This window comes from Aquarana catesbeiana, linkage group LG08, assembly GCF_042186555.1.
Source record: "Aquarana catesbeiana isolate 2022-GZ linkage group LG08, ASM4218655v1, whole genome shotgun sequence".
Lineage (NCBI taxonomy): Eukaryota > Metazoa > Chordata > Amphibia > Anura > Ranidae > Aquarana > Aquarana catesbeiana.
Window position 1 is genome coordinate 19,521,813 of NC_133331.1, and position 14,591 is coordinate 19,536,403.

The 14,591-nt window shown below is 45.6% G+C and overlaps 1 protein-coding gene across 2 annotated transcripts in view; it reads right to left on the reverse strand.

Moving 5' to 3' along the window:
- Nucleotides 1-557: 557 nt before the first annotated feature.
- LOC141105221 (killer cell lectin-like receptor subfamily B member 1B allele B) overlaps nucleotides 558-14,591 on the reverse strand; it is a 208,721-nt gene continuing 194,687 nt past the window's right edge. Inside the window, exons 8-9 of one of the 2 annotated variants that reach the window (XM_073595109.1) lie at nucleotides 1,107-1,219; nucleotides 558-1,020 (exon numbers count right to left, since the gene is read on the reverse strand). In XM_073595109.1, coding sequence (XP_073451210.1) covers nucleotides 897-1,020; nucleotides 1,107-1,219 — 237 coding nt within the window. In that variant the 3' untranslated portion in view covers nucleotides 558-896. The remainder of the gene's footprint in view (nucleotides 1,021-1,106; nucleotides 1,220-14,591) is intronic. The other variant, XM_073595108.1, reaches the window with a different exon arrangement.

The following is a 14,591-nucleotide window of genomic DNA, read 5'->3' on the forward strand; positions in this document are numbered from 1 at the left end:
CTTAGTGATGGGCTATGTTGTTAAGATATGGTGTATATCTCTGCCTACATCTCTGCCCTTTATATTATCCCATTACTTGGCTAAACAGGCCTTAGGGAAGCTTTATCTCCCATTACGTTAAAAAGGTTCTAATCTAATTACTCCACTTTATTGTATCTTAATGTATTTTTTTTTCAAATATATGTCTTGGGTCTTCCATATAATTGTGTGTTGGGCCCCCAGCATGATGCACTGCCCACTATCCTCACAACCGTAATAGTTTTTTATGACCACATACTGAGCAGCGCTGGGCATGTTGTTCTATAACTCTGCTTATGTGACTCTTTCTGTGCTATTTGACTGTGATAATGGTTATCATTTCATACTTTGGCTGTTGACTGTAACTGTTCTTTGGAAAAATAAAGGAATTACAAAAAAAATTAAAAAGTTTACTCTGATTGTCACTTTAAATCATTTTAGACTACCATGTACCTACAGTATATATAAAAAAAGAAATGTCCTACAGAAAAGTTTTACAAAGACAGTCTTTGAATTATTATTTCTTTTTGTATATTTTTAATAAAAAAAAATCTAATCCAATCCAATATGTAGCAATATTTTAGGCATGTTACAGAAGTATAGCTTGCATATACAGTATATTTGTAAATATGTAACTGAAACTATAAACACGTTATACAGGTCTCCGTTTCTGACTAATGGTGAATGTGCTGGATTCATATTTATTTATTTATATACATCATATACCTGTTGCTATTGTGTATACATTTTAAAATTACAGTTCTGAACATGAAATGGTTGAATAATAGTGATGATATTGGATGTAACCTTCCTCTATCACTCTGTATTGTGGGTGATCTGTGGTCTGTACAGAGTGTCTGTATGTTGGGAGGAATCTGTCAGATCTTCAGGGATCTCTTCTGACAAATCCTGTTGTGTTTGGATAGACAGTGATCATTATAATATCCAGAATCTGCTTCCCACCATACACAGTCTCCTGAGGAATTTCCTAATATCTGGAATCTGGGTAATAAATAACAATGAGTAGTTATGAGGATCTATTGTTTTCTCAACATTCATATTCATAGTGTAAATGAAGAGTCACTTACAGGCCGGTATTATAGAGCCGACCGTCCACCCATCTCCATCCATCTCCATCTCTGTACAGACCAACCCAGAACATTTCATATGTTTGTTGCTTGATGGATCTGTTTATAAACTCCTGGGACAACAGAACAAAGTATGTGATAATACAGCTTATAAGTATGCATGAAGCAAAAACGTTCCTCACACATTGACACAGACATAGCAGAACAATCTTTTTATTCAATCTGAATTTTTATTCTAGTAAGGAAAATACTAAGCTTGCTCCATGAACATTGAAGAGGGGTATTGCTGATTTAACCACTGATATAGCTCCCAATTATCCCGGATTGGGAGGGACTGTCCTTCTATGGAACTGAGTGCCTGTGTCCCTCTTTCCTCCTCATTTGTCCCTATTATTGGACGTTTATAAATAAAAATTGTACTATTAATCTACCAAAAATGTTTTACTGCAATAAACTGTACATCCAACCACTAAACTAGTGAATTTGTTCATGTGAAAAGCCAGTATAAAGGAAAAGTAGTGGAAAAAAAATTCCATGTGGGTTTAACAAACCTGTTTTTTTTTTTAATTCTGTTTTTTAATTTTCAGAAAAAGTCAGAAGGTACAAGACAATGCACCTGACCGCTTAGCAGAACTTGGTGCAAAGCAATACATAATAATACAACAACAAATCAACTACAAGAAAAATCCCCCCCTCCCCCCCCCATGCTCAAGCTGTACCCCACTCTGGTTAGGCATGGTGAGTCATATAACACAGGCAGTATTTATTTACAGTATTTTACTAAAGATTTTCAAAAGGCCATCGTAGGAGCCACAGGTGCCTTCCCGTGCAACACAATAGTCTTACGGGCATAGAATAGAAGGATGCTGAGAAGTGCTCTCAAAGCTCTTGTAGTAACCACTCAATCCACCAAACCCAACAGACACACTGCTGTTGTTAGTAGGACATCATTCATGCAGGTGGATACATCCTTCCAAAACCCTTGAGTCACAGGGCAGTACCAAAAAATTTGACCAAAATTTGACCATTTGGCTTCTGTATAAGAACAACACCAACACCGGGGAGTAAATGGAGGACAATTTAGTGGGGGTGTAATAAATTCTTTGAAGACATTTAAAATGAATAAGCCTATCTTTGGCCTAAACCAAATAAATAAAGGGATAATCCATATACTCCCAATCTTCCCCCTGCCGGCAGGGAAATCAGCAACTTACTTAACCTTACAATTCACATGTGATGGAGGAATGGTAGGAAAGAGTTCCTTATAAATCGCAGATAATGGCTTCCTAAGAGAGTCATCATATAATAGAAAAAAAGAGCAGAAAAAATAAACATCAGTGGGAGGGAACTGTAATTTCAACTCATCAAAAGTGAGCAATCTCCCTCAACCGGTAAGCTACATAAAAAGTTTTCTTCTAAATGGGACTTTCAAGGGCAGTACTCCTCAGAAGATCAAAGCATAAATGTAAAAAGTAGTATTGTATTTTAAAAAGGTTAAAAAATGAAGAAGATATACAAACCGGTAATGTCACCCAGGGTTTTAATGCCTTTCGACACCCAAATTACTGGATCAGGAATAGTATTAAAGTGGGGCAATTGTGGAACCAGCCAGAGGGAAGATACCGGTAAGATGTCAGTCTGACTGGTGCCATGGATACAAATAATATGATCCCAGGCCTTGAGAGTTGCCTTCATAGAGCCAGTAATAGGAAATTCAGTTTTTGGCTCTCAATAAAGTAAAAATGTGAGACTCTCCTACGACCCCAGGATAGCGGCCTCCAACACTTTAACCAAATCTCCATCAACATGCAGCAGCCAACTCTAGCAAAAACCATCTGCCCCACTAGGTGATAATTATATAGGTTTGGGAGCGCTAAACCCCTCTGACCCCATGGTTCCTGCAATGCCCTCAGCCCTATCCCAGGAGAGGAAGATCCCTAAATTAATTACCGGTAACTGAAAAGTCCATGAATTTTCTTAAAAAAGGTTTGCGGAACTCTTACCGGTGCATTACAGAGGAAATATAGGAAAACAGGAGTATTTTCATCTTAAGTAAATTTATTCTCACTAACAGAGAGTGGAGCAAATTCTGCCACACATCCATTTTATGTTAAAGAAAACCCAGGAGAGTCATAAGATTAAAAGAATGATTATCTGAATTGTGAGCCAAAATTTGAACTCCTAAATAGGTGAATTGTGAGACCCATTGAATTGGAAGTTGCCCATCATTTGAACACCCATGTCCAGGGGAAAAGATAGTGGTTCAGTTTATCCAAAAACAAATCAGTTTTTGAGTATTCATTTTTCATGTACCATGTAACTTGGAGCATTGCAGGGATGTGTCCTTTGCCTTCATACTTTATACTAAAGGGAGTCCCTCTTTTTCAACACAGAAATTTATGAGGTATGCACTTAAGTACCTGCATGTAAATAACCCTCCAGCTATGCACTGGCAGACCATAGAAGTGGATGCACATTCAGTAACTGCACAGACACAGTCACAATCTTTGCTTTCGGATCTATGTGCCCACTCTTGCCCCTATGTAAAATATTGACATACGACCATCTGTGCAGCTAAAACACAGTCTAAAAAGATCTATCGCTACATCTGAATTCCTAAAAATCATACAGTCCTCTAGTAATCCCAATAAATAAAAAGTGACAAAAAAACAATCCATGTGTAGTATCAATCTTCTTCCAATCCAAAATACTGTGTTAAACCATACAATATGTGCAAAGTGTTAACAAGTGCACATGCTGTGCTTCTAATTTATATTGTGCTTCACACACCCTGTGTGTCCTATTTCACCACTAGGGATGAGCCGAACACCCCCCGGTTCGGTTCGCACCAGAACTTGCGAACGGACCGAAAGTTCGCACGAACGTTTGAACCCCATTGACGTCTATGGGACTCGAACGTTCGAAATCAAAAGTGCTCATTTTAAAGGCTAATTTGCATGGTATTGTCCTAAAAAGGGTTTGGGGACCTGGGTCCTACCCCAGGGGACATGTATCAATGCAAAAAAAACTTTTAAAAACGGCCGTTTTTTCGGGAGCAGTGATTTTAATGATGCTTAAAGTAAAAAAAAAAAAAGTGAAATATTCCTTTAAATATCGTACCTGAGGGGTGTCTATAGTATGCCTGTAAAGTGACGCGTGTTTCCCGTGTTTAGAACAGTCCCTGCACCAAATGTCATTTTTAAAGGAAAAAATCTCATTTAAAACTGCTTGCGGGTTTAATATAATGTCGGGTCCTGGCAATATGGATGAAAATCAGTGAGACAAACGGCATGGGTACCCCCCCAGTCCATTACCAGGCCCTTTGGGTCTTGTATGGATATTAAGGGGAACCCCGCACCCAAATTAAAATAAGGAAAGGTGTGGGGCCACCAGGCCCTATATACTCTGAACAGCAGTATACAGGCTGTAGGTTTGTTGTTAAGTAGAATCTCTTTGTAATTTTGAACGGGTACATTTTTAACGTGTTTAGCTCCAGCCAAAAAATCTTTTTTAAGCTTTTTGGAAAACATAGGGAAGGGTTATCACCCCTGTGACATTTGTTTTGCTGTCTTTCCTCCTCTTCAGAAGATTTCACCTCACTTTTTGTCCCAATGGATTGGAAAGCATCAGTGGAAAGGAGAAATGTTTTTCCCATATTAACTCTTACAGGAGAGAATTTTCCTTCCTAGGGGTAGATTTATTCTCACTTCCTGTTGTCTCCTTCCGTTTGCAAGTAGGAGTCGTTTGTAAGTTAGTTGTTTGAAAGTAGGGTCCTGCCCTATATACTCAGCAGAAATTTGGGCCTTAGGTGTTGCTGTGGCCACAACACTGTAAGCCCTCACAGGGCTCTGCTGTGAAATATTAGATCAAGAATTGTAATTACATGCCCCTGTTAAAAAGGAGCTGAAAAATTAGGCCTTAGGCACTGGTGCTGGTGCCACAACACTGCAACCCCTCACAGACACTCTAGTTGGAATGCAGGAACGAGCCCTGCTGCAAAGTATTGCATCAAAAATTGTAATTACACGCCCCTGTTAAACAAGGGCTGAAAAATTGGGCCTTAGGCACTGGTGCTGGTGCCACAACACTGCAACCCCTCACAGACACTCTAGTTGGAATGCAGGAACGAGCCCTGCTGCAAAGTATTACATCAAAAATCGTAATTACACGCCCCTGTTAAACAGGGGCTGAAAAATTGTGCCTTAGGCACTGGTGGTGGCACCCAGAACCAAAAATGTTCTTACAAGCTATCAGCGTGATGATTGAGGAGGAAGAGGATAATTACTCAGGGATAGTCACTCAGCATCAGCATAGGCAGTCTTTGAAGGGATCTGAGATTTCAAAAAAAATTATTCGGTTACATCAGCATCAGGTGCTTGGTAGCTGGTGGTGATCCAAGACTCATTCATTTTTATGAAGGTCAGTCGATCGACCGAGTCAGTGGACAGACGCACCCTGTGATCGGTTACCACGCCTCCAGCAGCACTGAATGTGCGTTCCGAAAGAACGCTGGATGCAGGACAGGCCAGTAGCTCAATTGCATACTGTGCAAGCTCTGGCCAGTGATCCATCCTCAAGACCCAGTAACCCAGAGGATTTTCGGTGGGAAAGGTGTCCAAGTCTGATCTTGCCCCTAGGTATTCCTGCACCATGTAAAACAGACGCTGGCGATGGTTGCTGGAACCGATCATACCTTGGGGCTGCGGACCAAAAAATTGTCTGAACGCATCGGTCAGACGGCCACCTTCTCCACCGCTCCTTCTTTGACTGACCGAAGCCTCAGCAACACGTTGTCCAGAAACAGGAGTTTGTAACCTCCCAGTCTCTGGGAACGCATTGCACAGACCTTTCTGCAAGGCCTCCCGAAGATGTTTCATCCTCTGCTCCCTCTGCGATGGCAAGATAAGGTCCGCAACCTTACCCTTGTAACGTGGATCAAGGAGGGTTGCCAGCCAGTAATGGTCCTTCTCCTTGATACCACGAATACGAGGATCCTTACGCAGGCTTTGCAGGATCAGGGAGGCCATGCAGCGTAGGTTTGCTGAGGCATTCGGTCCGGAGTCCTCTGGGTCACTAAGGACGACATGGTCCGCAGCCACCTCCTCCCAGCCACGTACAAGTCCATGTGTTTCTTGGGACTGATCCCTTAAAGACTGCTGCTGATGCTGAGTGCCAGGCTCCACCTCCATACTGACACAATCTTCCTCCTCCTCCTCTTCCTCCTCGTCCTCTTCCTGTGTGATCGGCGGGCATGCAGGAACACTGTCTGGATAAAGGGGGCCTTGAGAGCTAAGGAAGTCCTCCTCTTCCTGCCTCTGTTCTGCCTCAAGTGCCCTGTCCATTATTCCACGCAGCGTGTGCTCCAACAGGTGGACAAGGGGGACAGTGTCACTGATGCATGCACTGTCACTGCTCACCATCCTCGTGGCCTCCTCAAATGGTGACAGGACAGTGCATGCATCCCTGATCATGGCCCACTGGCGTGGGGAAAAAAAAACAAGCTCCCCTGACCCTGTCCTGGTGCCATAGTCGCACAGGTACTCATTGATGGCCCTCTGCTGCGTGTGCAGCCGCTGCAGCATGGCCAACGTTGAGTTCCACCTGGTGGGCATGTCACAGATTAGGCGGTTCTTGGGCAGGTTAAACTCCTTTTGGAGGTCCGTCAGCCGAGCACTGGCATTATATGACCGGCGGAAATGCACACAGACTTTCCTGGCCTGCCTCAGGACATCCTGTAAGCCCGGGTACCTGCCCAAGAACCGCTGCACCACCAAGTTAAGGACGTGAGCCAAACAGGGCACATGGGTCATTTGTCCCTGTCGGAGGGCAGAGAGGAGGTTGGTGCCATTGTCGCAAACCACCATTCCTGCCTTAAGTTGGCGTGGTGTCAACCACCTCTGAACCTGCCCCTGCAGAGCTGACAGAACCTCTGCCCCAGTGTGGCTCCTGTCCCCCAAGCACACCAGCTCAAGCACCGCATGGCATCTTTTGGCCTGCGTACTTGCTTAGCCCCTTGAACAACTACGGAGCACCGCTGGTTCCGAGGAAGAGGCCATGGAGGAAGAAGAAGAGGAGGGGGTGGAGGAGAGAGGTGTGTCACAATCATTAGCATTTTGGAGGCGTGGTGGCGGAACAACCTCCAACACTACTGCACCTTGTCCTGCATCCTTCCCAGCTGCCAGCAGAGTCACCCAATGCGCCGTGAAACTTAGGTAACGTCCCTGTCCATGCCTGCTGGACCATGAGTCAGCGGTAATATGCACCTTACCGCTGACCGCCCTGTCCAGCGAGGCATGGACATTGCCTTCCACATGCTGGTAGAGAGCCGGAATCGCCTTCCGTGAGAAAAAGTGGCGTTTGGGTACCTGCCACTGAGGAACCGCACATTCCACAAACTCACAGAAGGGGGCAGAGTCTACCAACTGAAAAGGCAGCAGTTGAAGTGCTAGCAATTTTGCCAAGCTAGCATTCAACCGTTGGGCATGTGGATGGCTGGGAGCAAACTTCTTTCGGCGGTGCAGCAGCTGGGGCAGGGAAATTTGCCTGGTACAATCTGACGTCGGTGTACCAAAATCAGATTGCCCACAAGTACGTGGCTGTGACACACCTAATTCTACACCTTCATTCCTCTCAGTGCAGGTCTCAGAGAGGATTGAAGGTCTAGTGGGGTTGGAAATCTCAGCTGATGAGGAGCAAGCAGAGGTCCTCTTTGTTCTTTGGTGTGGGTCTTTTAGATACGCTTGCCAACGAACTGCATGGCAGGTCAACATATGTCTGGTCAAGCATGTGGTACCCAAGCGGGAGATGTTTTGGCCACGCGAGATACGCTTGAGACATATGTTGCAAATAGCAGCGGTGCAATCTGATGCACTCGTCTCAAAAAAGGCCCACACCAAAGAACTTTTTGAATAACGCGCAGAGACTGCAGCGCCCTGCACATGTGGAGCTTTGGGGTGTGATGCAGTCAATGTGTTGCCCTTAGGCTGGCCCCTGGAGGGCATCCTGCCTCGGTGATGTGCCGCCTCCTCCTCCTCCTCCTCTCTCCTATCAGGCACCCACGTTGAGTCAGTGACCTCATCATCGCCTCCCTCCTCATCACTGGAGCAAACCTGGCAGTATGCTGCAGCAGGGGGAGCATGACTGCCAGATTGCTGTCCTTCTTGGGCACCCCCTCTGTCCGTGCTCGTGTTACTGACTTCATTGAGCTCAGTATCATCATCAGAGCCTTCCAAACGCTGGGCATCCTCCTGGAGCATGTACCCAACACTGTGGTCAAACAGTTCGAGGGACTCCTCAGGAGGACATGGTGGGGCTAGGGAAGGAGTCACTGATGACATTGAGCCGAGGGAAGAGGCCGCTGCTTTGCCAGACAAAGTACCCTGGGCATGGGTGAGAGAGGATGAGGAGGATGAGGACGGCTTGGTCATCCACTCGACCAAGTCTTCCGCATGTTGCGGCTCAACATGGCCAGCTGCCGAAAAAAAGGCCAAGCGTGTCCCATGGCCACGTGCTGATGAGGATGCACCGTCTCCACGACCAGCACTAGACACAGAGCCTGCTTGCCCTCTCTTATTGGCTTGTGACTGTCTGCCTCTCCTTCTTGGCCTTCCAGACATACTAATGGCCTGTAGCTGCACTAAGCTGGGATATATATATATGTACTGATACTGCAGCTAGCAAAATCAACTGCCTGCCTGTAGTATGAGAACACCACCAACCTTCTACAGGTAGCTTTAGCTGAACACTGTGAGGTGGACGCACCCCACTAACTTGTAGGTTTAGCAGAACACTGTGAGCAGGACGCACTGCACTAACTGTAAATAGTCTAGCTGCCTGACTGTGGTACTAATAGGATCAAAAGAACACCAGCAATTTTCTTCAGGTAGCTGTATTTACTGTAACAAGACAAGCCTGCCTGTCAGTAAGAAGATAACAGAAACGGATCTAGCTGAACACTGTGAGCAGGACGCACCCCACTAGCTTGTAGGTTTAGCTGAACACTGTGAGGTGGACGCACCCCACTAACTTGTAGGTTTAGCTGAACACTGTGAGCAGGACGCACCCCACTAACTTGTAGGTTTAGCAGAACACTGTGAGCAGGACGCACTGCACTAACTGTAAATAGTCTAGCTGCCTGACTGTGGTACTAATAGGATCAAAAGAACATCAGTAATTTTCTTTAAAATACTGTAACAAGACAAGCCTGCCTGTCAGTAAGAAGATAACAGGAACGGATCTAGCTGAACACTGTGAGCAGGACGCACCCCACTAGCTTGTAGGTTTAGCTGAACACTGTGAGGTGGACGCACCCCACTAACTTGTAGGTTTAGCTGAACACTGTGAGCAGGACGCACCCCACTAACTTGTAGGTTTAACAGAACACTGTGAGCAGGACGCACTGCACTAACTGTAAATAGTCTAGCTGCCTGACTGTGGTACTAATAGGATCAAAAGAACACCAGCAATTTTCTTTAAAATACTGTAACAAGACAAGCCTGCCTGTCAGTAAGAAGATAACAGGAACGGATCTAGCTGAACACTGTGAGAAGGACGCACCCCACTAGCTTGTAGGTTTAGCTGAACACTGTGAGGTGGACGCACCCCACTAACTTGTAGGTTTAGCTGAACACTGTGAGCAGGACGCACCCCACTAATTCGTAGGTTTAGCAGAACACTGTGAGCAGGATGCACTGCACTAACTGTAAATAGTCTAGCTGCCTGACTGTGGTACTAATAGGATCAAAAGAACACCAGTAATTTTCTTTAAAATACTGTAACAAGACAAGCCTGCCTGTCAGTAAGAAGATAACAGGAACGGATCTAGCTGAACACTGTGAGCAGGACGCACTGCACTAAATGTAAATAGTCTAGCTGCCTGACTGTGGTACTAATAGGATCAAAAGAACACCAGTAATTTTCTTCAAAATACTGTAACAAGACAAGCCTGCCTGTCAGTAGGAATATAACAGGAACGGATCTAGCTGAACACTGTGAGCAGGACGCACTGCACTAAATGTAAATAGTCTAGAAGATAACAGGAACGGATCTAGCTAAACTGAATACAGTGTATATATATATATATGCAACACCTGGGATGCATATATATACACAATACACTTTAAGTGCAGCTAACTGACTGTCCTGCCTAATCTAGCTAACTCAAATGAAATGACACTGTCTCTCTCTCTCTCTAAGCACACCGGAACACACTGCACAGGGCCGCCGTGCAGGCGGCCTTATATAGTGTGGGGCGTGTACTAAATCCCCTGAGCCATAATTGGCCAAAGCCTCCTTGGCTTTGGCCAATTATGGCTCTCTGTTAAGGCGGCGCTGTGATTGGCCAAGCATGCGGGACATAGTGCATGCTTGGCCAATCATCAGCAAGCAATGCACTGCGATGCCGCAGTGAATTATGGTCCGTGACGCGCCACACAAATTTGGTGCGAACGGCCCATATCGTTCGCAATTCGGTGAACGATCGAACAGCCGATGTTCGAGTCGAACATGGGTTCGACTCGAACACGAAGCTCATCCCTATTCACCACCATTAACAACTCACCTCCCGCTTTGACCTATATTATAGGTCATATGCACTTGTCCCTTGAAGGGTGCTGGGTGAATGCAGTCTAGACTGTCTCGGATCTCCTCCAACTTGTTTGTCACCATTAGTTTTGGGTGAACGGTTTGGCCCAAGAATGAGTTTGGCTGGAACATTGGCTCTACTATTCAAATTGTCGGGGCGCTCAACCGTTTGTTCGGCCTGCCGAACGACCACAATGCACTGCGACACTGCACAGTGCATTGGTAGCCCTGATTGGTTAAAGCTATTAAAGCTTTGCCCAATCAGGGCACATAGCACTGTCAGAGCCATGACTGGACACTGTCATGATGACTCTATCCAATCATGGCTCATTGCTGATAGTCCCACCCCACATAGCAGCCATTTGCAGTGTGATTTTGGCGTGGAGAGAGATAGAACAGGGCTCTGTTCAGTGCTACTAGCGAATTAGTGTGCTATAGTGTGCTATTGCGCTTCTATTGTCAGTGTAAAGTATCAGTTTAGTGTGAATCTAGTGATAGTGCAGCGTGAGTGTGGTGCGACCATTTATTTTTACTTTAGTGTCATTTTATTTTGTCAGGTCAGGTTTCCTGCAGTATATTTTAGTGCGTTACTGCACATTTAATACAGTATATTGTAGTGCGTTATTGCATGTTTAATGCAGTATATTGCAATGTGTTGGTGCACGTTTACCTCAGTATATTGCAGTGCGTTATTTCACTTTCATTGCAGTATATTGCAGTGTGTTGGTGCACGTTTACCGTAGTATATTGCAGTGTCAGTGGAGTGTGTCTGTGTAGTGAGTACTCAAATTAAAGTGCACCAAACTCCACTTTCCATTGATTAAAGTGCATCCACATACACATTTCCCCCTCTTTATTACATTTCGGTAATAAGCCCCCCCCATCATGTCTGGGAGGCCAACAAGGAGAGGCAGACATTTCCATGGCACTGTGAGGGGGCCAGCAGCATCTATGTCCACAGGCAAAGGTGGACGTGGTCCGTCCTCAGGCAGGGCATCATTTCCTCTGTTTAGTGATATTGTCCGTGCTATCCAGACACAGCATGTAAAGGAAGTGGTGGACTGGCTTACTAAACAATCCTCATCCTCCATCACCCAAGCAGAGACTAGTGTATAGTCCACTGTAGCTGCCAGAGTGGCTTATTCTTCCTCCTTGTCCACAGCTATTCCTGCCAGAGCCCCAGCATCAGGCATTGAGGAGTCGGCTGAGTTATTTGAACACAGCGTCAGCCACTTGCTCCTTGACGATGCACAGCCACTACTTGATTCAGACCTTGGTTCTGAGGTTGAGGAAGGTAGGAACATGAGCCTACAGAGAGTGGAGAACACCAGTAAACAACAAATCGTCAGTCATGTTCCCCCAGCCACATCGTATTGCCAAATTGGCTCCAGTGATGATGAGGATGGAGAGGATGATGATGAGTTCACTGACGAGACTTGGGTGCTGAATAAAATGAGGCAGCCGTCATGGAAGAGAAGAGAGCAGCCACCCTCTTCCACCAGATTGTGGAGCTCTTATCTCCCAGTCCACTTCCCACAGCTCAGCTGTCTGGGCTTTTTTAGCACATGTGCAGCTGATAGCACTGTTGCAATTTGCAAACTTTTCCTTAAGAAGGTCAAGCATGGCAAAAACACCAGCCATTTGGGTACCACATGCTTGACAAGGCATTTAACCTCCCACCACTCAGCCCATTGGCAAGAGCACATAAAACCCACACAAAAGAGAAGCAATTCTGCTCCTCCTAACTCCTCACCTTTCCGGTCTACCCCCGCTATATCTCATGATTAGGGATGGGCGAATGGTTTGGCCCGAGCATGAGTTCGGGCCGAACATTGGCTGTTTGCCCGTTTGCCCAACAACCGAATTATCAGGCCGTTCAACTGTTTGTTCAGCCCGCCGAACGACCATAATGCACTGTGCCACCGCACAGTGCATTGAAAGCCCTGATTGGCTGAAGCAATGCAAGCTTTGCCCAATCAGGGCACGGAGCACTGTCAGAGCCATGATTGGACGCTGTCATGATGACTCTATCAAATCATGGCTCATTGCTGTTAGTCCCGCCCCACACTATAAATGTATTCTTCCAATAGCGGTCATTTTCCATGTGATATAGGCTTAGAGAGAGATAGAACAGGGCTCTGTTCAGTGCTATTAGACAGTTATGCCCCGTACACACGGTCGGATTTTCCGATGGACAATGTCCGATCGGAGCGTGTTGTCGGAAATTCCGACCGTGTGTGGGCGCCATCAGACATTTTCCATCGGATTTTCCGACACACAAAGTTGGACAGCAGGAGATAAAATTTTCCGACAACAAAATCCGATCGCGTCAATTCCGACCGTGTGTGGCCTGTTCCGACGCACAAAGTGCCACGCATGCTCAGAAGAAATTCCGACACGGGACAGCTCGTTCTGGTAAACTTAGCGTTCGTAATGGATACAGCACTTTCGTCACGCTGCAATGTTAAAAATGGTTTAATACAGCGCACTCTCTTCTTCTTTATAATGTGACAAGAATTAAGTCGTTTTGCTGCTCATATTCACACACACTTCTCACAAAGTTTTATTTGTGTTTTTTTAGTGGGATTCCCTCAATATATTGTTATTATTTGTCACATCTGACAGTTTTTTATTTTTTTTTTATTTATTTTTTTGGGATTTTCAGCCTTTTTTTTTCTTTAATGTTTGGATTTTTTCCAAGGCTGATCTTTGTTCAATGTTATTTTTATTTTTACTCCAGAATATTTTTGTGTGTGTTTTGTGTGTCAAGTTACCCCAACACCATTGATATCTTTTATTATTTAATCTCAAGGAGATTGTTTGTTGTTGGTGTCCCTTGTTCATTTCACATTGTATATTTGAAATGTACCTGAATCCTCACAAACCAACTGTCATTTTTGAAGTTAAACACATAGGAGAGTATAATTCAAACAAAAAATCCTTTATTAAGGGATCAGAACCAAACAAAGAGGAAGGCAACACTGGATCAACATGAGAAATTAGCGAAGCCTGGGACCCCCACGGCAGACATCAATTCTTTAACATCAAAATTGGTGGCCTGAGGAGTCCATATGTAAGGGAGGGCAATCTGGTCCAGAATTCGCAGAGATCCGGATAGTAGCAGATGACATCTGTGTCCCCAGGCTGTGGTACCACAAGAGGCTGCATCTTTTGGCCGACCAGACTGAACCCAGGGCAATCACTGTCTGGTCTTCCTTCCACACTTCCTTCCGGGCTGTGGCTGTGCAGTTGGAGATGTGGCAGGAGGAGGAGTAGGACCTGGAGGAGGAGGAGGACTGGGGGGACCTGGAGCAGGACTGGGAGGACCTGGAGGAGAGGGAGGAGGAGGAGGACCTGCAGGAGGAGGAGGACCTGCAGGAGGAGGAGGAGGAGGACCATCCCAAAGCTGTGTGTGAGGTGTAATTTGGCCCCTCATACCTTTCTCCAGAGCCTCCGATATGAGGGCCTCACACATGGCTTTTTGGCCCTCCTCCATCCTCTGCATTTTATATGCTATGAATGCAGCAATGTTCTCCTGCCTGGTGTGGGGTGCTCCCAGGACCTCTGTAGCCCTCCAAAAGAATGCTATAGCCGCCTCCTCTAGGGTACTCATCCTACTGCCACTTTCTGTTTTCAGGTGTGGTGGAGGGACCTTGATATCAGCCAGCCGGCTCGGCCCGGCCACCTCCTGGCTGAGACTTCCCTGTGTATGAAAAAGGGACATGGTTTTAGTTGTTGCTTCATCAATCACAATCCTAAATTAGTACTCCCAACTAACATCTAGTTAACATCATTGATTGGACAAGCAGAAATATTTAGAGGAATGCTATACCTGGCTCAATCTGGGCTCCTCCACATATCGCCTGGAAGGCCCAGGTTGGGCGTCAGAAGCCTCAGCCGGGG